The following is a 23,640-nucleotide window of genomic DNA, read 5'->3' as shown; positions in this document are numbered from 1 at the left end:
ATCTAAAAATCTACAGCCTTTTTAAAGGTAAAGTAACTGCCAAACATCTCAGTTTCACCTGTTTAACATTATGTGAGAAATAGTAATTTCTCATGGAAGTTGATACTTGAGCAAAAGAATGTCCCTGGTTTAAAGTATGAAAAATCCATTTAAATTTTTTGAGTTTTTTAATTAAGTTTCATCCGGTTGTTAAGACACCCAAACACAAAAAGGACTTCCTTGTTTTAGGTCAGTCTAAGCGAGGCCAAATGCTGACGTTATTGCATTCCTCTCTAATGCTCGAGCAGGGTAAGGGTAAGGGCTTTGGACCGTAAACCTTTTTTATTTTACTGGTTCCCCTCTGAACAAATTTTTCATCTCCCTGGATTTGTGGAGAGAGGGAGGGAATAGCGACGTGAGGAGAAACTCAAACCAGCTGTTCTTTAACAGAATTAAAATCTTGACCCCCAACCCCGGCTCTAATGCAGCCATTCTCTCGCCAAGTCTCTCCCAGCAAGCCCTAAGATCCAAAGAGGAAAAGACTTTGACCCTGTGACCCCTAGCCCCTCCTCTCGGGGGTTCTGGCACCCCGATAAGGGAGGGGGGAGCAAGGGTAGAGAGGAGGAAACGGAGGAGCGCAACGGGTAAAATGCTAGGAGTCCGTGGTGACCTCACATGGAGCCAGCACACAGCACCGCGTTCCAGAAGATGGACTGCCAACTAACACTGGCGGGGGCTCATTGCTCTGTTGTTCTAACATGTTTCCACTCGCTTGCAGATTGTTAATAGTTGAAGAAAGCTGTGGTCGGTCCCATCTCGAGCATCTTGAGCAAAAGCTAACCTTGATGTTGTGCGCAATTCCTCGATTGTGAAGGCAAACCAGTTTGTTTAGAAAAAGAAAAACAACTCGTTGAGTTAAGCCCCCAGTAGAGAATGCCTCGAAATACACCCCCCACCCCCCCCCCACCCCCCATTGTGGTGCAAGCGACTGGAATGCTTCTATTATCAAGTAATTACCTGCTGATGAATCAGACACAATCTTCCAACAATCAGCTTCCACCACGTCTTTCACTGCGTTGGTACAGAGCCATTCATTTCCACTCATTTGGCACTGGATCCAAAATTACACGCTGTCTCCTTGTGCCCTGTTGACAATAGCTGCCCATGTTTGTTCTCCCCATGTAATTTGTTTCTTTCAGAGTGTGACAGCCAGCATGGATCAAAACAGATATTTGAGAACAATGTTTTTCTGTGTGTTAATTATAGACCCATTTAAGTTCCTACAGCCAAAAGAATCCCAAACACATACATATGGCTCAGTAATTAGGCCAAACACAGCCGCCATAACTGCAGCCCGATTATGAATGACTTTTTATGGACTCAAAGCTAATAAACACAGCAAACCTCAACAAATGTAAAGCATTTAAGACTCAAAAAGGCCAAGAAAAATATAATAGCTTGAACCTACAACTTGAATGTCTCCTTTCCCCTACTACATTGTTTTTGTATGTTTATAGCATCTTAACTATGAAACAATGCCCGATTAAATGATGGACAGGGTTTTGGGACCTCCAACAAAGAATTTTGTCTGTTTGTGTGCACATGGAAAAAAAAATGGGGGGGAAACTTGCTGGAAGAGTGAGCAAGACTCCAGGAATTACTATTCCCAGCTGGTGCTGGTATAAACCTCTGCACCGGCTCCCTGTGCGGACTGGAAAAGCTAATAGAGGAGGTGGCTGCGGGGAATGTTGTACAGTAACCCTTACACGTACTCATTAGGAGCCACTTCTGACGCCCTCGTAAACACCACAGAGCCATGAATGGTGCTGTAAGAAGCGGATGCAATTGAAAGAAATACTGCTGGGTGGTGAATTTTACTGTTCAGACTATCATTTGGAATTTGACAAATTAGCACCTGGTAGAGAACCTGCAGGTATAATTAATGTTGTAAATTGTAGAGAGAACAAAGTCAGAGTTCCTTTTGTAGCAAGGTGTCCGATGCAGATAAAGTTATTGGAAGAAATGCACAGGTGAGAATTTTGTGGTCAATTTCCATTCAGGTTTTGGAAAGCGTTGTTCAACACAATGATTTTTAACCTTTTCTTATTTCTCATCAGCAACATAAGAGGACTTACGAACCATAGGGAAAACCACCATTCTTCTGACTCTTGTTTTTATTACCATCATACAATGTCCCCAAAGCTTCCATGAACTCCAGTATTTAAATTATCAAATTAAGGCCAACTAGCAGTATGTTCACACAGCAGGAAAATGCAACCCAAATCCATTTCTTCAGGGGTAGGGATCCATATCTGACTTTCTCACTGTAGACTCAATTCCGATCTTTTCACCCAAAAAGAACATAGGATTTGTGCCACTTTCATATGGTGGTACTAAACAGGAGACATAGCTGGTAGTTTTCAAGGCGTCTCAGATTTTAAGTCACTGACGTGAGACATGCATCATAATTCATAATTCTGCATGTTAAATCCGTATTTAAACAATGACTGAAAATTTAAATGATGAACATTAAGAAATTATGAAAAGTCTGTGTCAGAGACGCACATCACATCCCATGGTGCACCATTCCTGGTTATGACTACTCATCCAAATCTCTACAGAAATTGCAGTGCATGCTCCACAAAAAGCCCATCACTGTCATTTCTTTTTATCAGCTTCCTTCATCAAGATCTTCTGACAATACTGTCAACTCTTCAAAATCAATTCACTGACAATAGGATCCATTATTTCTTCCGTAAACAGTGGGCTGCTTTGTGACGTCTATGTTCTTTTGCGGATGCGAGACACTTTGGAGTCGTAAACGGTTCACAGAGAAGGCTGATTGTGGTCACATTATGTAATATGTCTGACCGTGAAAAAAAAAAAAAAAAAAAGAGCTTAATTTACACTACAAACATCTTACCAGTGCTGTACCCAGGCAGCCCTTTAAGATTTCACTATTGCACTGATTTTGTAGCAGTAACAATATATATTCCCTGGAATAAAATAACTTTTCTTAACAATTAGATTTCAAAAAGGCTTACAAACATTTCAAAATAGAGCAGCTTTTTTTATTTATTTATTTTTTATTTTAAATCTCGCTCTGGTTGCCTGAATAAACCAAGTGTGTGTCCTCTGACTTCAGTATTCTCTCAATGATACTGAGATATATGTATATATATATAAATAGATAGCAGAGAATGTTCTTCTATCAGTAACAGCATCCACACCAAAAAATGTTGACAGTACTTATGCTTATGTACATTATGTGCGATCAAAATATATTTTTATATAATAGTGGCACATTAGAGGGCAATCTTTTTCAATTTCTTAGAACGTTTTGAATTCCCTTTTATGCTCCTCACCAAGCTCTACAATTATCACTAACTAACGCCAGATGTTCTTACTGTACCAAAGAGTGAAGACCCTCTAACAGAAGCCATTGCTTCTGGTCTATCCAAACACTGAGCAGCTTTATTCATTACATAAGCAACATTATTTTCTTTTATCTATGTTCATTTGACTTTCAAGCAGCTCAAGAAAAAAAAAAAGAAAAAGCCAACAAAAAAAAAAAAATCCCACAAGAACTCAGGATGTTCACTGTCTTCCTTTTTCTATCTCTGTCTTTCCACTGGAGTGCTGAAAGCCTTTCACTGAGGAGGAGGCTATCAGAGCCCTCTTTGTTCTCTCAGCATCTGTCATTAAGCAATCAGCAATGACGGCCAGAGTCTTCCTGTAGCTCTCGGAAGAGCTCAGAGTGGTGACTGGAACAGTCATAGGCACGGAGAAGAAAGACAGGGCAACTTCGCCAAAATACATACAAGGAAGGCCATGTTCATTTTCTTTGAGAGTTGTTTTAACTTCTTGAAGGCGTAGTTCACTCACTGACATACAACGGCGTCAGCTCTTTAGAAATAGCGCCCTCTCTTCCTCTGTTTTCTCTATCAGGTGAGCTGCAGCTTTGTCAGGGTTGGGGTGGGGAGCAGCAGCCGTCATGGCAAAAGGTATTGTGACCCTACAGGCTAATGCCATGTGAACATGGCTCATCAATTGTTCGCAGGTTCTCAATACCGTCACTCTACTGGCAAGAGGCTGTCATCCAGCCCCCCTCCCGCCTCTCCTGCCCCTTGTCTATGACCCCCAGCAACTTCCTTGTCCGTTCCCACCACAGGGACCCCTGTCCAGAGGTGGGTGGAGGAGGGTTGTGATTATCTGGGGGTCAAACACAGGATGTGGGTAACAAAGGGAGAGTTCTTCAAACCCTCTTCATTCCAATCCACAATCTTTGCTTGAACAGTCATGGAATTCAAACAGCAGTGCCAAACAAAGCACAGGTACAGAGACGTCTATGCTGGTTTTACAGGAGGGGGAAGAGAAATCCCACAGCTGGGCATGGGGATACGGGGAGGAAAACTGTATTTTAACAAAGTGGGTCTTTGATGCCTTGTTTCTGAGAAGTTGGGAAAAGAACAGCACCCCACGCTTCATAGGTAGGCAGTAAATTAGTTACATCTGATAGATGAGCTGCTGCTCATTATTTCCAAATTTTGGCATTTTACATCCAAACCACACCTCAAGGCAAGCAACACTAAGTGCTATATCAAATCTCAGTCACATCAGCATTTTCTCCTCACAACAGTGAAACAGTTTTTTTTTCCTGCCAAGTAGAGCAAATCTGTGAAAGTTAATGCTCATTTTTCCCATCAAACCCATGTTGAACAGGTGTTCTGTCTCCCGTTTTTTGAGAATATTTTAATATAATTTGTCATCAGACAGTAATGCAATATTTTCTACACACCCTCAGCACTGATTGGCGTGTGGCTGCGAATCGGTGCTACAGAGTGGATGTGAAGTGGAGCGCCGCAGTGTGATGAGTGACAGGGTGGCTTTAAAACCTCCACCTTCTGTCTGTAGTCTTTCCAGAACACATCAGGGGTGCAACCTTGAGACTTGACGGAGGAGTATGACAGAATTCCTGCATCAGTGGCCAGGCAAATACTCAAATGAGTGTTTGGAGTATATCTGAAAGAACATAGCTCCTTGCAAAGATGTTTGTAACCCTTCAGCCTCTTCACATCTCGTCAAATCACAACCAATATTCGGAGACCAACCAACACAAAGAACTGCTTGATTGTAAAGTGAACAAAATAGGAGACACTGTTATTTTAATGTTTTTTTTTCTTGCTAGTAAAAAACATTGGAAAAGCTTATGTACTGTTTTTGGATTCAGAGCAACGCTGGAAGACAAATGTCCATACTATGTTCCAGACTCCTATCTGGTGAAAATCTTAATGATTTAAAAAAGGTATTGGTCTTCATTTTAAAATAAAAATAAATAAGGCTGTGCCGTTTTAAGAGCTTATTGGTAGCTAATCAGTAGAGCAACTTATTATCCAAATTCAAAGAAAAGCATCAGGTTCCACCTTAGGAGGAAAGAAAATCACAGAAAAATAAACCATATGGGAGAACATAATTAAAGCTACCACTCTTATGGCATGGCAAGCACAGGATCTGACTCTTGGCAGTGGGATGTTAAACTAACAGAACGGCTCCAACCTAAGAGGCTCAGGAGGACCATTTCAGCCACGAGGCAAAGGTAACCGTGCATTTCACTGCATCCCTCATTAACAGTCAGCCTCTGGGTGAGAGTGACAGAGGAGGTTTCAGCCCTGCAAATGCGGACTGGGAGCTATAAATGGGAGTCAGCATACAGTGTTACAGGACTGCTACACAGATATGTGTGCGTTTGTGTGGGTGGGTTCACTAGCGTGTGTAAAGTAAGTACATGTCTGCATGTGTGACTTTGCAGCACCACATGTTTTCAGGGCATGTGCTGCAAGTGTTGCACATAGAACATTCTATTTAAAATGTTCCCACCTTTAAAGACCTCTTACCCTCTCCCTCTCTCTCTGAGTGTTTTGCCCCCATGCCCTTTTTTTTCCAGACAGGGAGGGTTGTTTTCTCGGCAGCCCTCGTACCCCACTGAGAGGGGATCACAGGGGGCTCGGTAAGCCAGAACGAGGCCCCCGGTTCCCACATACTGTTCAGCACTGGAGTGCTGGCTGCAGCAACACACCTATAGTAAACCCTCCACCCTCCAATGACCTGAGCAATGGCAGAGCTGTCAGTCTTCCCAGCAAACTCAACCTCAGTGGGCTTCATTATAAACATCACTTCAGACCATCAGTTAACTCCAACGTGTCACAGATTTTCCAGTTTAGGTGATTTTAATAGATTTCACAATGTGGACAATAAATCCTCTTAAGAATCCCCTCAAATAAATCAGTTACATGTACATAGAGGCAATTACAGCTTTGTGCAAAAGTATTAATGCTGCTTTCGTCCCAATTTGTTCACATTACTGTAGCTGTCAGTGAATCCCAGACCTTTGGTAATTATTTAAAGCCATTTCTGAAATCTTTGGGCTTGGTCTTCATGAAGCTTTCCTTTTTTGTGTCTCAGGCCTCCAGAAAATGTATTTATAGTGGAATTAAACTATATGCAGGTAGTCTCTATTTTCTATTCAGGTGATTTCTGAGGGTGACTATATTTTATTTAGTGGTATTAGAGTAAATGGGATTGAATTCATATTAACGTCACGCTTTTAAGGTTTACATAAAAACAAATGAAAAAATTTAAAACCAAGTATAATTTTCCCTCCACTCCAAAGTTATATGGTACGATCTGTTGTTCTGTCGCATAACATGATAAAATATGTGGTTGTAACATGACAGAATAAAAAAAAGATAAAGTAGAACAAATAATTTTATAAGACACTGTAATTACATAATTCATATTAATTTAGCATTATTATGATTTTGTAAAAAAAAAATTTGATAGATCATTTTTCAAAGCAATTTGCTTTGCTCATCTATGATGCAAACCTTGATGTTGTAAAAATAATACAGAGGGAATCACATCAGTGAGGATCATACTGCCTTCAATTACTTTTCTCATGGCTTCACTGAGAGCATTTCTGATGGTAAAAAGGCCCCCCAAAACAATTATGCTGATCATATAATACTACACCCGTCCTTTAAAGGGCTGAGCGGTAAACGGTTTGTGTCAGACAATCAATAAGAGATCTGCAGGGGAATGTGCAGAATTTTTAGGAGTCTTTATTAGGAGTCTTTTGGTGAAGCTGTGGTATTTCTAAGACTCACCTTAAAAAAAAAAAGCAACCTAAAAAAAGTGTGCCGATCCAGAAAAAGTCTGAAGAAAATAGAGGGAGAGAGAAAGAGAGACATAAAGGTGAAACTGATCCCTGTTGACCCCTTCGGCATGCCCTCTTTCTTTTTATGACTTTCCCCCGAATCATCACTCACCAGCTCTATCAACACGGGCTGGCCTCCACTCACACACATCCACACTTGAACACACGTAGAACATTAGCTAATATTGTGCCTTTGTGGTCTCAGCAGACCGGGGACGTTTTTATGCTTTAAGGTAACGGTAAAAAAAAAAAAAAAAGGCTCCAGAAAAATTTAAAGCTATAATTTATCTTTAAAAAATATTGCAAAATTCAAACTGTGTGCAAAATTTAAGAACCTTATCTGATGTCTTTGTGCAAAGGCTGGCAGTGTTAAAACTTGGAAGCACCATTCAAACACTATTTGGCCACTAACTCTGCACCTGTGTCCCTGCACAGCCTCTGGGGTCTCCCTTTATGGCTTAGACTAAATTAGATGGACCAAATGCATTTCTGCACATGCTTAAATACATAACTGCTGCTGGCTGCGGTATTTATAGTGCCACTCTATTTAGTTCTGTTTGAGATGGTGGACTGTAAATCAGGAAAGAGGAAACACAACTGGTAAGGCATTGCTGAGAACTGGTAATTAACACTCAGATAGACTGGGCTCAGTTTAGGAGAGAGGATGAATATGCCTTTGAGAGAATGTCACCCCGTCTCTGGCATGATTATTAATGACAATCAGTGCAGCGTCTGTAGAGTTTGGTCATCCTGGAACGCGTTCCTTGAACTGACCACAGCGTTTTCAGTCATCACAGTTTAAAGTGGAAAAAACGCTGAATCTTTAAAGTGTCAAAACAAAATCTAACAGTTTTGTTCCTGAGAAAGAGCAGAAGAAATACACATGCGGGATTTTCAAATAATTTTTAAGTAGTCTGAGCTGCCAATTCATCTATGAGCACATGAAAAGAAATCAAAACACGGGACAGATGTTGAGCAAAACCACATTTAAGAGTTGTCACAAACTGCCTTTTTTTTTTTTCAAATGATTGGGGCACATCTATTAAATAAAGTGCAGCTAGATGGATTCTACACAGCCACAGCATAAGGAAATATTTAACCCGCCAATTGGAGCCAATTAACTTTGATCACAATGACTGCATTTGGAATCTCAGTCACTTGTCCGTCTAAAGGAGTTTGCACATATTTTCCCGTCTCTTGACTCTCTGTTTGAGGAGTTTTCTTTTTATTATTGCAGGACAAGCTTCGAGTAGCAAAGCCGAACACGGTGGTATGAGACTTGGCAAACTGGCTACAGATCTCTTCGCACTTCATTATCAAGGAAAACATTTACTCTTTTGTGATGTGAGAAGTAAGCAGGACAATCAGGAAAAGAGGGGAGTCAATGTGATAAGACGGAAGAAGATAAAATTAAGACAATTCTAAAGCAACAAAAGTAGAATCAATTACTGCTAAATTATGTATGCAAAATGATAACGGACAGGTGCAGGGACAATGTTCAGATAACATGTGTATCCACATTTCAACAAATGCAACATACCGTGCACATTTCTATTAAATAAATTTCAGATATCCAACACAGAAATTACAGAGCCTTGCAAAAGAACTCAGTGCAATTTTTTTTTTACTTTTTACATTTCATCAACTTAAAACTACACACTTCATTGTATTTTTCTGGGATGTTATGTGACAAACAAACATAAAATTACAATTCATTGTGAGGGAATAGGACTCAATACATGGTTTTCAAAAGAGGTGCACTGATAAACCGACCAGTCGATAAATATGCCCTAATTTTCTTACTTTTGGGAGATCGGTGATGGGTCGATACTTACAAGTAAATCAATTCTTATCCAACGATCTCATCTACCTCGACAAATATCTAAAAATCAACTACTGTCCTCCTTTGCTCTGCGGTGAGAGCGGTTTGACTGACAGACCCACCCACCGGGTTATGACTCCCTATTTGCAGTAAACAATAGTCTCTCCACTGTTACCAACTCAAAAACTTTCTTGCTATATTGAACAGCATTTCAGACAAAAAAATCAGTATCAACCAAAATCATAATCAACAGGTGCACCCTTAGTTTTCAAAAGTTTTAACTAATAAAAATCGTATAAGTATGCTTAGCTTATAGTCAGTGCAACTGCACTCTACTACTCTTATACTCTTGCAGTGTATCTCTCTTCCTATCAACTCTGACTAGCTTCACTGTCCCTACTGAAAATAAACATCACCACAGGAAGATACTGATACCATAATGTGTTTAAGGAGTTGTGCTGTGTTAGCAGACTACCACACAGCATTTTGCATGTAGTCCAAACTGTTTAATAGTATTCTTTTCTGACCAAAGCACCTTCTTGCTGTTTCATATTTTCCCCTATATGGTTTGTGGGAAACCATAAAATGTTCTTCTTCAATAACTTCTTCTCAACACAGGCTCTCTTCTTGATACTCTTGACACTTTATTAATGCCTGATTTGAATATTGCATCACTAACAGTTATCCTGTACACATATTGTCACATCTGAGCTTTGAATTTCTGCAGCTCTTGCAGAGTTACCTTCTTCAGATTGCTCTCCTTGCCCAGATCGTCAGTTTACGTGGAAAGTCACATCTTGGGAGGTTTGCGGTTTTGTATTTTTAAAGATTAGGATATTGTTTCATAACCTAAGTCAGCTTTACACTTTTCCACAACTGTCCCTGACCTTTCTGCTGTGTTCTTTGGTCTTCATGATGCTTATTAAAAGATTTGAAAACCATGAATCCATTTCTCCCAACACAATTGCACACTACTTTGTTTTGGTCTACCACATTAATTTCAATTGAAATACCTAGAAGTTTGGAAAGTGAAAAAGTTCAAGATACCTTCCTATCATGACTCATGTATTGATTTTCCCCCAGGGGAAGATCTTACACAACATGAATCAGTGAGGCAAAGACTCCTGAGAGGGATGATGGTAGGGAATTGTGTGCCGTGATGGTGGAGTTTTTGGAGTAGGAGGCCAGTGACACCAAGCACACAGCGTGACACACCGGCAGACAGGAGAGCAACAGAAACACTAGAGCCTGACAAATTGCACTTTCGGCCATTAGAGTGGGAACGGGCTGGAGGTGGGGGCAGGGCTGGAGACCCAGAAGACTGACAGCACATGTGAAATTCATGGTATCCCTTAGGGACTGAGGTTATACTTCACTGCAACGGGGGATAACTGAGAGAAAAGCTCTATGAAATACTGCAGTTGTTGCCTGCATTACTACAATTGGACTTATTTAGCTTCCATTCAGATATGTTTATGCCTCTTACAACCAGTAAAATCAACTCAATGTAAATGGAAGAGATTTGTACATAATCAAACAACAGGAGAGTAAAATAGAACCAAAGAAACTCACCTCTAAGTCGTTAAAGAATAAGTGTGTGTCTGCCAAGTTGAAGATCATTTCTTCCATCCTTAGTCCTAATGATACAGATGTTGGAGGGTCCTTAAACACACAAAAATATCTAAATCAAACAAAGAATTATTAGGCTTGAAGTGTGTTCTGTTGCTTTGTTCAAAAAAGCACATTAGGCAGATCTGGTAAACGCAGTAAGTTACGATTTTCACTCTGAGTCACTCAATTAACACACAATCCCTTTAAATTCCACGGCAGGCTTCTCCCATAAAAGAAGACTTGAAAGTTTCAGCCTCTTTTTTTATGGCCCTCTCAAAAGGACCAGAATAGTCATCAGAAATGCCACAGACTTGAATGAAGGCCATAAAAGCATGTGTCTTTTCAGGAAGGGTGGTTGATTTAGAAGAGCCGAGGTCACAGCCCAAAATCGTAAACAGCCTTGTTCTCCGCATATTTGTGCTAATGCATCATTTGACTATATGTGTAGGTGATATAACTCTGTTTGCTTAAACATTTCACAGATTGGAGGTTCCAAGTACGGCAGAGAAAATAAGCTGAACACAAAATACAAACTTCAAGAATTTTCATTTTAATTCATTAAGTTATGACATGTCAGTAATCTGTTTATTGCTGTAACGGCAAAATGATCCCACCACCTGTGAGGTAAGACCTTTTAAAGGTTTACCTAAATAGTTATTGAAACTGCGACAACGTGAGCATCTTTATTTTTAAAAAGATCATTTATTTTTAGAGATTGACATGGGAAAAAAAGAATGACTTCAAAGATGTGCTTCTTATTCAAACCATGTTTTTGTCTTAACGCTGTAATCAGCAAATTGTCTTTAGTAAGTAAAGGATGAAGGAAGACAATAGCTGTCTTCCCAGGCAGCTGGATGAGATCTGCCTTTAAGTCGGGCCAGGCAGGACCAGAAGCAGGGATTACCGAGTTAAACCACCAAAAGACACACCTGAGCTCTCCGCTGATTAGCTGTCACACCCCACAATCCTTATGTTTTCACTAAAATGACAGAGTGCAAACCACACAAGTAGAGCTCAATCCTCCACTTCTCCGGGCTTTCTCCTTCCTCTCAGCCTCCCAGTTTGAATCAATCTTTCAGTAGGAATTCATCAAAAACAATTACCCCCCTCCTTACATCAACAAGCTACCTCCCTCTTCCCAACGTCTGCCGCTGCTGGGAGATTTAGCGTTACGAACGGGATCGGTGGGAAAAGGCGATCCTCTCTGGCGCAAGTGAATCCTTTCCAATTAAATCTAAACAATCAGTCAGTGAGGGAGTTAAGCATACAAGCAGGCCAGAAGGCCAAAGTGCTGCTGCTGTCACTGCTGCAGGACCACCTGTCCTGAGATGTCACTGCCTCCAGGGGGGTGCCAACATCCACCCCCACTCCCTCCAAACCCCTTAGCAATAACACCACCCCCACCCACACACATCCACTCTTACCCACTTTGAGCCTGAGCTCTAGCCTGCCCAATAGCAGCACAGCTGGCCTCAGCCATCAGCTTTATGGGGGTGAGTGTCTTGATGCCAATTAAAGGGCTGATAAAAAGAGCAGTCTGTTTATGTGTGCATGTGGGAGGGAGGGGAAGAGTTAGAGAGTGGCTACGAGGTCACAGTGAGTAAGAGAAAGTGTGCATGTCGACTTGCTCAGATACTCATCCATTTATAGTAAGTGCAGAGCAGCAAAGAGAAAAAAAAACTGCTTTGTAACTTTTTTTGTGTGTTACACCCCTAAGATATCAGTCAGTCAAATAAATCTGACTGACGGATACGGAGGAGGACAAAGAGGGAAAAGGCAGGTTGATGAAGCAAAGTGGTGGTTGGGAGTAGAGATGCACCAAGAAATCATCGGTTGACTAAAATCTGACCCACTTCTTGTTAGTTTGTAGGTTGGTTGTATGTTAAAAATCTGTAAAAATAACCATTGTAGTAAATGTTACTAGACTACTCCACCAACAGTAGTCTTCTACTGAGTAAATTCAAAGCTAGCTATTTTCAGTGACTTTAAAAGCTATTTCTACAAGATAGCTTATTCGAGCTTCAAAGAACAAGAACCACGTTTCCATCTAGGTCGATTGGGGACAAGGACTCAGATCTTTCCAATAACTCTTAAAAAAAGCAACTGGCACTAAATCTAACCACTTTTGCTGGTGTTATTAGGGACTTTTTGAGACTCACACATGAAAGCATGTGTAATTTTTAGTAGAACACGCACCACGCCTTGCCTCATTAATTTAGAAACATCAATTGGCACATCTAAAACACGTCAGATGTGTTGTGCTAAAGTGCGCAAAAGCAGATCAGATTTCTGGACGTCTAGTGTGTCTTGTTTCATAGTATAAAATAATAAAATAATATATTTTAAAGTGCATCTGATGTCACCCTGGTGCGTCAGATACACTACTGTTATTAATGGGCAGTGGGGGCTGCAGTGGGTCCCACTACATCCTAAAGAGCTCACAGGCAGCCCAGTCCTTGTGAAGCTGTACATCCCAGCTGGTATCAGAAATGAGATGTTCACCTCCCCAAGTCTAGGCTACAAATAAATCAAGGTTGCCTTTGATACTTTTTTCTATTGGCCCTGTTTGGTCAGTTTATTTTATATAGATTGCATAGAGAAAAAAAAAAGATAAGGATGTTCATGTTTACTGTGAATTGTCTCGGTTCCTGATCATGAGAGTTAAAATCAAACAAGGCTTAGCTGAAAATAAGAGCTAAAAGCCTAAATAAAAACACAAAATTAAAATCTAAAGTAACTCAACCGGAGTGAATCGTTTGGCCCTTTCTACTTTTCCTAGCTCAGACGAAGAAGGTTTTTAACTGTGACATAAAAGGACATCTAATATGAAGGTCTAAATACATTTAGTCTTTTTTTTCTCACGTTTGCTTTCCATGATTTGATTTGAGTATCCTAAAACATCCATTACAATTATGTGCTAATGGTTAATTGTGGAAATAGCTGATTATTTTATTTAGCGGCTTCTAGTAACCTACAGGACAGCTAATATCTACTTTGCTTAGAAATTAGGATTGATAATGTCAACAGACTTTTGGAGGTCTTAGCGTTCAGTCAAAGGAAGGCAAACAGAAAATGTGCTTTTAGTATTCTTGGTTGCAATAACTGCCAATATAAGATGTCATAATCATTTTGTCTTTGTTTTACATTCATAAAACCAGTTGAACCCTGATGAAAAAAGCGAAAAAGTGACTAAACTGTGTTTGAAGGAGAAAAAGAGGGAACAAAAGGGAAAACAGGGAGTGAGAGAGGGGCTTTAGTGGTTGTCACATCCCATATGAGCTCTGATGGAATGGGCCCTTATGGAGTTAGGAGTGTTTCCTGTTTCAGAGGAGCCCATTGGAGAACCCTATGGGTCTTTGCGTGTCTGTTCGTGTGTTTGCGTGTGTGTGTGTGTGTTTGGTGTGAGCGCCCCTCATCATGGAGCCAAAGCTCCTGAGCTTTAGGTCTCCCTTTACCCAGCATGCAGGCCTGAGAATAAAGTAAATAAACAGTGGAGGGTCGTGGGGCAGTCCTCCTTCACCCCAGAAACAAAACACTGCCCCCATCAAACACCCCCTCAATACCAGAACAAAGGCATAGAGCACTGGCTGCAGACACTAAGCTTTCTGACACTTGAGTAGTAATATTTCACATCTTGACTTCAAAACCAGTCAAACTCATAGCCAAAACAGGTGACAATTTGAGATGGTGCACACAGGCTAAAACACATCAAATTTGGATGTATTGATGACTTTACCATAAGCAATATCTCTATTAGTGTTCTACATGTACAAGGAAAAAGCAGAGAGATAACCTGTGACCTTAACAAAACCATGAGAATATAATTCTGCCTTATTTCCCAAATAGTTTGTTTTGAAAGTTTAAATTTAGAGGAGCAATTTAAATGAAACAACAAATAGCAAAGCCTGGAAAAGCAAATTCTTTATCTTATGAGAATACACATTGACCTGGGTAAGAAAATGACCTTCTTCTTCAACAATAAATAGAGAGGCACCAAAATAAAATCAGTTCCTGACCAAAATATGATAAATTTTATCCTGATCAGCCTGACTGGTCACTGGGCATTTGGAAAATCAAAATTCTGCTTCATTCCCCCCCAAATTGGTGAACATACTGTCAAGAAAAGTCAGTGTTGGCAAATTTTCAGATGTAGTGAGGAGTATAAAATGAAGTCATTGGAAACACTGAATGTATTTTCTAGGATACGTCAAGGCAATGTCTGTGGTTCATTTAGGCTGTCAGAATAAAAGAGAACAAAACTTGTATGCAGATTTTGCATAAACCTAGTGAGTTAACTTGAATTAATTCAAAATCCAGAAAGCTGATGAGCAGTCAATAACTGAAAATTACTTTTCTTTGGCCTAAGTCCAGATTTAGGTAGGAAAGGGTCCTAAAATAATTTATGTCAAACATATTTTTCCACTCAATAAAAAGAAGACCTATTCATAAGTCTTTCTAATCTGAATAAAAAACCCTCCCTTCCAACACTCAGGTCTTCTTTGCTCCCGCGTCATAACTGCTAACCATGCTAATTGCAAATAAATATGCTAGAGAGTTTAAAAAGTCAAAATTGTAAGTGTTTTGCCCTTGTTTAAAATTCTGTTTGATATTGTCAGATGTCTTATATACTTCATGTTTGTTAGTCAGATTTGCTCTTAATCAAAATAACTCTGCTCACAAGAGAATGGCCCCCAAAATATTTGAATGCTGATCTAATATCTTTTTATGTTATAATTCCTAAAGAGGAAATAGAATTGACAAAAAAATAAATAAAAATCTGCATCTGAATTATAAAATTTGGAGCTCAAACAACACAATATTAATTAATACATTTCTAATAATAGATTTGTTAGGATTTATCATCCTGAATGTTGAAATAAGCCACGTTTAAGATAATCTCTCCATTTAAATTTGAATGAAAGCCGTTTGTTGGACTCAGCCTGGTACGGTCTCCAGGGAGATCCTTGCCTGAAAGGAACGGATTGAGCAGCACTTAATTAAACTAACAATGTGGCATTTCTGAAGAAGAAAGAAACACTCGAGATGTGTCAAGAGACAGTCAGAGTGCAACTGTTACGAGCTCCTACAACCAAGCCCTGACCAGCCATGCATAGCTCCAACAGCTGCAAAGAGCAGTCAAATACTTGCCAGGCCTCGTTGGACGTATTAAAAAAAGAAACAATTATCTGTACATTCAGTTCCACTCTGTCGTCTTACTACTACCAAAAGTGAACTCTACCCGCTGCTCAATGGTCATTACCACTTGCTGGATCTCGTTCTCTCCTTTCAATATTTAAACTTTTTTTGCTGATAAAGTGCACTGCTGCCGCCACCACAGACTTGATGTCACTCACCCGTCCATATCTGTTGGCATAAGACCCCGTGAGCAAGGAATGGAAAACTATGATTGTTTCATCCAGGTCCCAGATGAAAACTCGCTGGAGAGATGGCATCATGAAGCGGGGTGTGGGGTTGGGAGAAAGACACAAAGAAAAAAAAAATAGAGAGAAAAGAAACAAAATCAATGGTGCACTCTGTAGGGTTGCAAGGTGATCCTGCTGGTCAATAGGCCAGGAGCGTGTATTTGCGTGCCACAGGGACCGGGATCCATTTGCTTGGACTGGTCACCGCAACACTTCTCTCATCACCCCGCTACACACATTCCACCCTGTTACCCTTTACATTAGCTTAATCAATACTGACAAACTAATTAACTAGATATGTTAACACGCCATGATGTCAGCGCTATAATAGCAGCTATTATCCTTATTCAAATTAATAAGGTATTAATGAGATAATTCTGAGTTTATTTTGACATATGGTTCCCATCAGGTAGTAAGCAGCTCAGAGACTACAACATATATTCTCTTCACTGAGTGATGACTTATCGAATTACAAAGCCTTATTGTTTATTTACAAGTTATACACATGAACTTTATATATGATATGCGTTGAGTCATATATTCCGCAATGCTTTTAATAATTTATTGGTAGTTAAGGAACACAGCGTTAAGATTTAATGCCCATCAAGAGTTTAAGTGGCAGCCATAAAGTAAGTGGATTAACGTCTATGCACTTCAGACAGGGCGAGGCCGTCTGTCGCCAAGGTAGCGGGCTCATCCTACCTCAAGGTCAGAGTCGGGCGGTGGTGATGGGTTGTTGTTCCTTCTTCCACGGCCACGTGACTTTCCATCCGAGGCCCGGCGCAATCGATCCGAATCTGAATCTTTAATGGGGGTTGATGGACTGTGGATGGTGCTGTACTCTGCTGAAAGGAAGGAAAGGCCGAGGAAGGAGATTATAAAAGGGAGCACATCAAAGATCAGCTGGTATTCGCTCTTAGAAAAGATGTCTGATTGACCATTTGTCTTTATGCAGGACAGACTGCATCCTGCGTGAGACATTTTTCAGAAAGAACTGATTTAGAAAAAGCAGATAACATATGATAATTCGGTTACGGAACAGAAAAGCTATTGTGCACTGGTCTGATTAAATAAACAAGAGGTAACGGAGTGCAGAACAAAAAGACATTGAAGGGGCTTCTTTTATCTTAATTGGATGAGTGCGTGAAACGATGTTAAGTTAAAGCTGGCTGTCGTCTGTGTTGTTTGCTGACAATTTCAAGTGCAGTCAAAAAATCTGGAGTGACTGGCACAGATGCAATCTTAATTGCCAGGTCATGCATTAATGTCACATGAAATTACAATGAATTCCACATCTGATTTCAGTTTAGATTCTTTGCTTTCCCTTTTTTATGCCACAAAAATGCCTTCTCTATTTCCTAAAATGTAACGTTTAGTACCGCTATTTCAATCCTATTCTTGGCACCGTTCAGCCTGAATCGGGAATGATTCTTACCTGCAGGGTTGTCTGTGAGGGCTTGACTGGTGATACCAGCGGGAGGCTCCTGGAGAGTGTATGTGGTGGTGGTGGAAGGCGTGCTGGGGCTGGTGTTATTACTTGTCATGTAGGGCGAGGTATACGGGGAACTGTTGTAATACTGAGTATACTGGCCCTGGCCAAAGCCTGGATATCCGGGGTAGTCCTGTGGAGCAAGACAATAGAGGAATGAGAAAGTTTAAATCTGGATTTGGACAAAAGTGAATGTGAGATGAAAGTTCAGGCTCTTCTTTCTTGGCATTCTAAGTATTTTGTAAAATAGATTTGAGTCCAGGGAAACAGTCTTTCGTAATTTTAGGCTGCAAGAGAGAAAGTCTTAAACAGAAAACAAGAGGCTAAACAGAATACAGCAAAGCTGCTCTTCTTTAGCTATTTTGTGCTGGGAGGACTTTGTTTTGATGTAAGCTGATTCTTCAAATATTAGACCCAATCTGAGCAAAACAATGAGAAACTGATGAATTTGGATCTCAGAATCAGGGTATTTGTAAAGATTTTTAATCAAAAAGGTGGAGAAAAAGAGAGAAAATGTAGCAGAGTAGAAGAAAAAAATAAGTGGGTGGTTTGGCAACGTAATCTGAGATATGCCCTGCACCAGTGTTGCTACTTTACAGAGGAGATTCCAAAAAATAAATGCAAACACATGTCTGTTCGCCCCTACATCTGGTCAACGATATGTCTTGTTTTTTTCTCTCTTTTCACTGTGGCATAATACATATGTTCAAGAGGTACAATAGATAATCCTTTTGTCATTCTGAGTGATTTATGATGACTGAGTCATGGCTGAACTGTAACACACTGCGTTTGCTTGTTTCAAGAAGATTTCAAGGTTTGGAAGTTTTAAACACAAACCTCAGCTTTATTTTCAGACCAGATCAGATACACAGAAAGATAAAAAAAAGAAAAAAAAAGATGTGTACACATACCTGTTGTGTGCTGTTAAAGCCTGTCGAGTTTGTCAAAGAGTTGTTTCCTGCGTACAGCCCTGATGTTGTTGTGAAAGAACCACCTTCAGGGACAAGAAAAAAAAATCAGGTACATATGCAATCTCAATGTGAATGGAAAGGAATGCAATTGTACATATAAAATGACATATTGTTAAAATATGCTATTTTTTCCCCTTTTTAAAAAAACATTTATTCGAAAACTTGAACAGAAGGAATCCTCTGGGAGTGCATCTAACAGTGGTCTTATCTTTCTCCTCTTCCTTTCTTATCAGTGATTGGATCAGTTCTGATGAATGACGGGGTGGTTGGTGGGGGTGCAGAACCAGCTACGAAGCCCGCACAATGCGAGGAACAGAGGAGCCTGTTGTGTGCGGACTACTGAAGGGTAGCGTGGGGTGGAAAGAAAACAGGGTGAAAATGCTGGGAGTGTGCATGAAGAAGAAGGGGACAAAACAAGCAAGGCCTGAGCTTGAAGTGAGTGGGGTTGAGTGGGTTTGCTACTGAAATCTGGTCCTAATGAATATGTAGGCTTTTCTTTTCACTTGCTCGAGGGGTGGTCCTCCTGGGTAATTAAGTCATTCGAAAGGGTTGATAAAATCTAATGGCTTAATTATACAGAGCTATGGGGTAAACAGAGAGTAGCTATGTCGGGCCTTTGGGACAAAATATCTCCTTTGTAAACTTTAGCGAAATATTTCAAACATCAACTTTGTAGCGATTTTGTCTTTGGTTTCAAATAAAAGTCATTAACCTCTCTCACACAGTGTGACATTATATTTTCTTGTAATATAAAATAATAACCACTCATGGCGGGAAAGATAGAAACCAGTAGTTTGAATACTATTTTTGTATCTAACACTGTAGTTGTTAAAGAGAACTTCTTATAAGGGGGAAAAAAACCCCCAAAAAACATGAGGTCAGAAATTGGCCAAGAAACTAACTGGTGCAACTTAGTCAAATAAGTTCTGAAGCTACACCTGACACACAGAGCTCGGGTTTTCCTTCTAATTCTTGTGCACAGAAATAAAGACATATAAAGTCACATAAAGACACATAGACATTTAGCCACGTGGGACAAAAATAGGCACTTTATAAAGACCATCCTCCCGTTTCATCGCAGCAGAAAAGGTATCCCACAGTTACAGTGAAAACCATTCAGGAGATAAATTTACTGTTTCTAAATGAGGCCGTAATTACACCTTTGTTGTCAGAGACAAACAGAGGGAGCTCCTTTCATCCTCTGGTCATTGACCCCATCAGAAGGGCCCTCCCACACCGTGACAAATGTGAAGCAGCTTTCAGAAAGAGGGAAATGATTTGGGAACGCTTTTGGATTTTTTTTTTTTTTTTGACCTGGATAGAAGGGGCAGTGTGGCAAGCGCTTGAATGTTTTGTATAGCAACATAAAGCGAAGACACAGTAGTGTTTGGCCTTGTGAGTAGCAGCTAGAGTCCAAGCATGAGATAACTCCGTTAAGAGTTTGGTCTCTATCAGCAATTTTATCAAAACGCTTCACTCTCCGTGTTGTTTGTTTAATTGGTTCAAGATGAACTGGGGATTAGGAACAGATTTTTGATCGGTGCTGAAAGTTCAAAATCAAGTGAAAGTGCACTAGAACAATAAGAGCGAGAAAAGGAGGAGTGATGCTGTGAAGGACAACAAATTAGCCTAATACACAGTTCAAACAGTCATAAAAACTCTCACTGGGAGTGTTTGAGGGTTGCTCTAGGGAGACTAAGGAGCCACATAAAAGCTTCGGGGACCCCTGCTACCCAGTGAGAATGAACCCATGCTGTTGGGAGGGGTGGTGCTGGTTATGGAAGGGGAGAAAGAGGGAGGGAAGCGGGACTGCTGCGGTTTCCCGGGGGGCATGTTTTCTCTCCCTCCCCCTGTCCTGCTGTAGTTAGTTCACTCACTCAAGACCAGACACCATCCCTCCCTCCTATCCTCCTTCCCTCTTGCCTTCTGGCTCCACAATTGGAAGTCCATTTGCTTTGCTTGATCAGTCCCTTTGCCACAGGCTATGTCTATCATCAGTGCACAATATTTGTAGCAGAAGTTTGTATGCTCCACTTGGGAATAGACTATCAGGACCAGATGGGGGTTTTACTTTTAGAAAAGGTAACTGAGGCTTCAGCTTCTTCAGTTTGCTCAGACTTTGGGAAAGAATGCTGGGATCCAATTATTCTCCTAATTAGCATCTGCATGGTCTCACTTTCTGTAGCTGTTTTAAACTAATCTTAGGTTATAACCTTTTATTGACATTTAAATTCCCAATATGAAAAAAAAAAGGATTCCAAAAGTGACTTTGCCCCTTATATAATGTTGGTTTTGGAATTGCATAAACTTCTAGCAAGAGCTAGAAACATTAATTTGATCATGTTGTGTGTTGACAGCTGGCTGGTTCCAGGGACATTGATAGAAAAGGGAGTATCAGATGTGGAAAAAGTCTTTGGTTTGGGACACCCAAGCCTGAGGCGCATCGCCCAGGCAGATCAATAGGCCACAAAGAGTAATGATGATGGTGTGGCAGTAGGCCAGAGCCACAGTTAGAGAACCAAGGGCCAGAAGAGTGGCCAATCTGTCATCTAACATGCCTGTCAATTACTGGTGCACTTAAAACTAACAGAACATGCAACAGTAAGAGATAGCTGGAGAGAGTGAGGGAAACAAAAACAGGAGAAGCACAGTACTTAGAAGATGAATGAGCACATACTTCAGTCATTTTAAGTCAAACCGCCAAGAACAATATGGCAACTTTTGTATTTCCCTGTATTTGTTCTCACTCTTGAGTCCAATTTTAGCTACTTGGATGCACACTGCAAAACTCTTACAGTGGCCAACTGTGTTTGCTTAAGAGGTGTGGAAACAAGGTTTTTCCCTAAGACAGCTGCTGCTGAGCTGGTGTTACGTATTGTGAAATGCTCTGGAGGCTTTTCAGCAACATGTAGAGATATTTCAAATGTGACACTTAGAGATATCACAGGAGAGAAAATAAACATGGAGCTAGCTGCTCGCTAACTGTGCCTGCACAGTGAAAGTGAGACGGTTTACCTGAAGTTCAGGATAAGCAGAGTCTGTATAAAATTGTTACATTCAGCAAATATTATATCTGCTTTTTGCTTGGTTTTTGTCATTTGGAAAACAGATGGAAAGTGAAATGGTAAATGGTCTATGCAGTTGCACAAAAAAGTGTGACAATTAAAAAATGAAAATTACAGAAGAAACACATGGATTGTTAAAAACTCAAAACTTTTGTCAGTCCCTCTTTTTAGCATAAGCTGACATTTACCCAAACAGAGAAACGACAAAAGGTGCCTTCAAACAAACAAAAGAATAAAGATTAAGATTATATCACTATGTAGTTGTTTACATTTAGATTTCAAATCTCCTATTGTCAATTTCTAACTGGATGCCATCCAGTGCAAGTGGAACAAAATTACTTTCATATATTGCTATGCTGTTGTTCTGAGATGGTAGAAGTTCAGTTCTCAGCCTTCAGGACAAACTTTATTGAAATGAAGTGGAAACTTCAATAGAGACTCTTTTCGACCCTTTTAACAGAATCCTGCTTCATAAGTCTTGAACTGTCCCTATAAGAACTGATCAACACTTAAACAGAATGCATGACTGGACAGCAAGAGGAAAGAGAAGGGGGTGGTCAGAGTGCCACAACTCATCGTTATTGGTTTCAAGGCTATAAATCTCCTTGGTCCCAGCGCTTAAACAAATACAAATATGATCACAGGGAGAGAGAAAACAAAGGATGAAGAGCACTATGGCTGATGTCTCCTAAGTGCCTGACATTTTTTCATCTGTGTTGATTTTTTTAAGAGGAGAGAATAGGGAGGCAGTCTTTGCGGCTGCACACCGCACTCCTGGGATGCAACCATCGTCCCGGGTGAGGACAAGGCCTATGTCTTGACTCAGTCTGGCTGTGTGCGCCACGAAATCAGAAACAGAGGTCTGTTTCTTTTATCCTTTTCAAAACAATACAGAAAACCTAATTTAGTTGGCCAACCGGGGGGATGAATATTTATACAAGGGACTGAAAAACTACAGATGCCCAAAGAGATAGACCAATTAGAGAAAAAAACAAATTCAACAAGAAATTAAAGCCACCATGTCTTCCGATTTTTGGAGAAAACTGTTTTTGCACAGATGTCATCATGTTAACCATTTTATACATGCTTATTTTAACCTCCTGACAACAAAGCTTTCTCCTCTGAAGACACATAGCTAGATATAAGCAGAAGTGACAAAAGATGTCCTCACCCTGCATCTGGTAACTGTAAGGGGCCTGTCCCGTCTGTGGTGTGGTGAAGCCAGAGCCGTAGCTCAGGAAGCCCGTCTGTCCCGGGGACTGGGACTGGCTCAGACCCCCCTCGGTCTTTATGCCTGCCCACAATGGACCTAAATCAGTTAGTGACACCAGATCGGTTTGATGCACAGACAACAGTCAACACAGGTTTAAATTACATTGGACAGAGCAAAGGGACTCTGACTCTGTCTGTTAGCATAACACACTAATCACAATGGCTGAACAGAGATTAGCTGATAACTGATTTTCACTATGCGCCGCTGTTTAGAAATACTATCTCGCACACATAAGGAGCTACTTGGCTGTAAAAACAAAGACATGTTTAGACTATTCTTGTTTTATTTAGTAATAAAATATATTATTATCATTTAGGTCATAAGTGAAATAATGCACAAGTAATAAAACATGTGGCATGTGTTTGTGACTTGCACTGACCACTGGCTTGGCTGAATGAGACAGAGTGTTGTTTCTGTGCAACAGTAGGTTGCAGGGCTCCGCTCAAATAAACAGTGTAAATTCCTCCACATATTGCAGAATTTTCTGGGGTCAAAACGCTCCAAAGACTTTAGACAAATAAAGACATTTATTCTTTGCTTTCTCTTACATTGCCAGAGGAAACCGGTTTCTGTTTTCAGATTTATATCACTAATCTTTCTGATCTATCTGAACAGCTTCACAAGCAAATCTTGCACTGACTGCGAATATACAGGCACTAAACAACAACTCAGCATCTCTGCTGCTCTTGCTCTGCTGGAGAAATTGTGGGAACATGAGTTCGTTAGGAGCCAGGTGTTATTCCTGACCTTCAGCAAAGAAAAAAAAATTACAATATCTTATTTAAAGAGTACAT

General features: G+C 40.3%; 1 protein-coding gene across 20 annotated transcripts in view; it reads right to left on the bottom strand.

Moving 5' to 3' along the window:
- eya1 (EYA transcriptional coactivator and phosphatase 1) overlaps positions 1-23,640 on the bottom strand; it is a 47,162-nt gene that overhangs the window by 9,573 nt on the left and 13,949 nt on the right. For 11 of the 20 annotated variants that reach the window (XM_081601473.1, XM_008396359.2, XM_081601476.1 and 8 more), the window contains 6 exons: positions 22,745-22,882; positions 18,449-18,531; positions 17,484-17,670; positions 16,751-16,893; positions 15,980-16,063; positions 10,587-10,676 (listed from right to left, as the gene is read on the bottom strand). In XM_081601473.1, coding sequence (XP_081457599.1) covers positions 10,587-10,676; positions 15,980-16,063; positions 16,751-16,893; positions 17,484-17,670; positions 18,449-18,531; positions 22,745-22,882 — 725 coding nt within the window. The remainder of the gene's footprint in view (positions 1-10,586; positions 10,677-15,979; positions 16,064-16,750; positions 16,894-17,483; positions 17,671-18,448; positions 18,532-22,744; positions 22,883-23,640) is intronic. The other 9 variants (XM_008396360.2, XM_017302011.2, XM_008396366.2 and 6 more) reach the window with 3 other exon arrangements.

This window comes from Poecilia reticulata, chromosome 20 (assembly GCF_904066995.2).
Source record: "Poecilia reticulata chromosome 20, P_reticulata-male-v2, whole genome shotgun sequence".
NCBI classification, from domain to species: domain Eukaryota; kingdom Metazoa; phylum Chordata; class Actinopteri; order Cyprinodontiformes; family Poeciliidae; genus Poecilia; species Poecilia reticulata.
The sequence above is the reverse complement of the archived record's forward strand: the minus strand, read 5'-3'. Positions and strand labels throughout refer to the sequence as shown.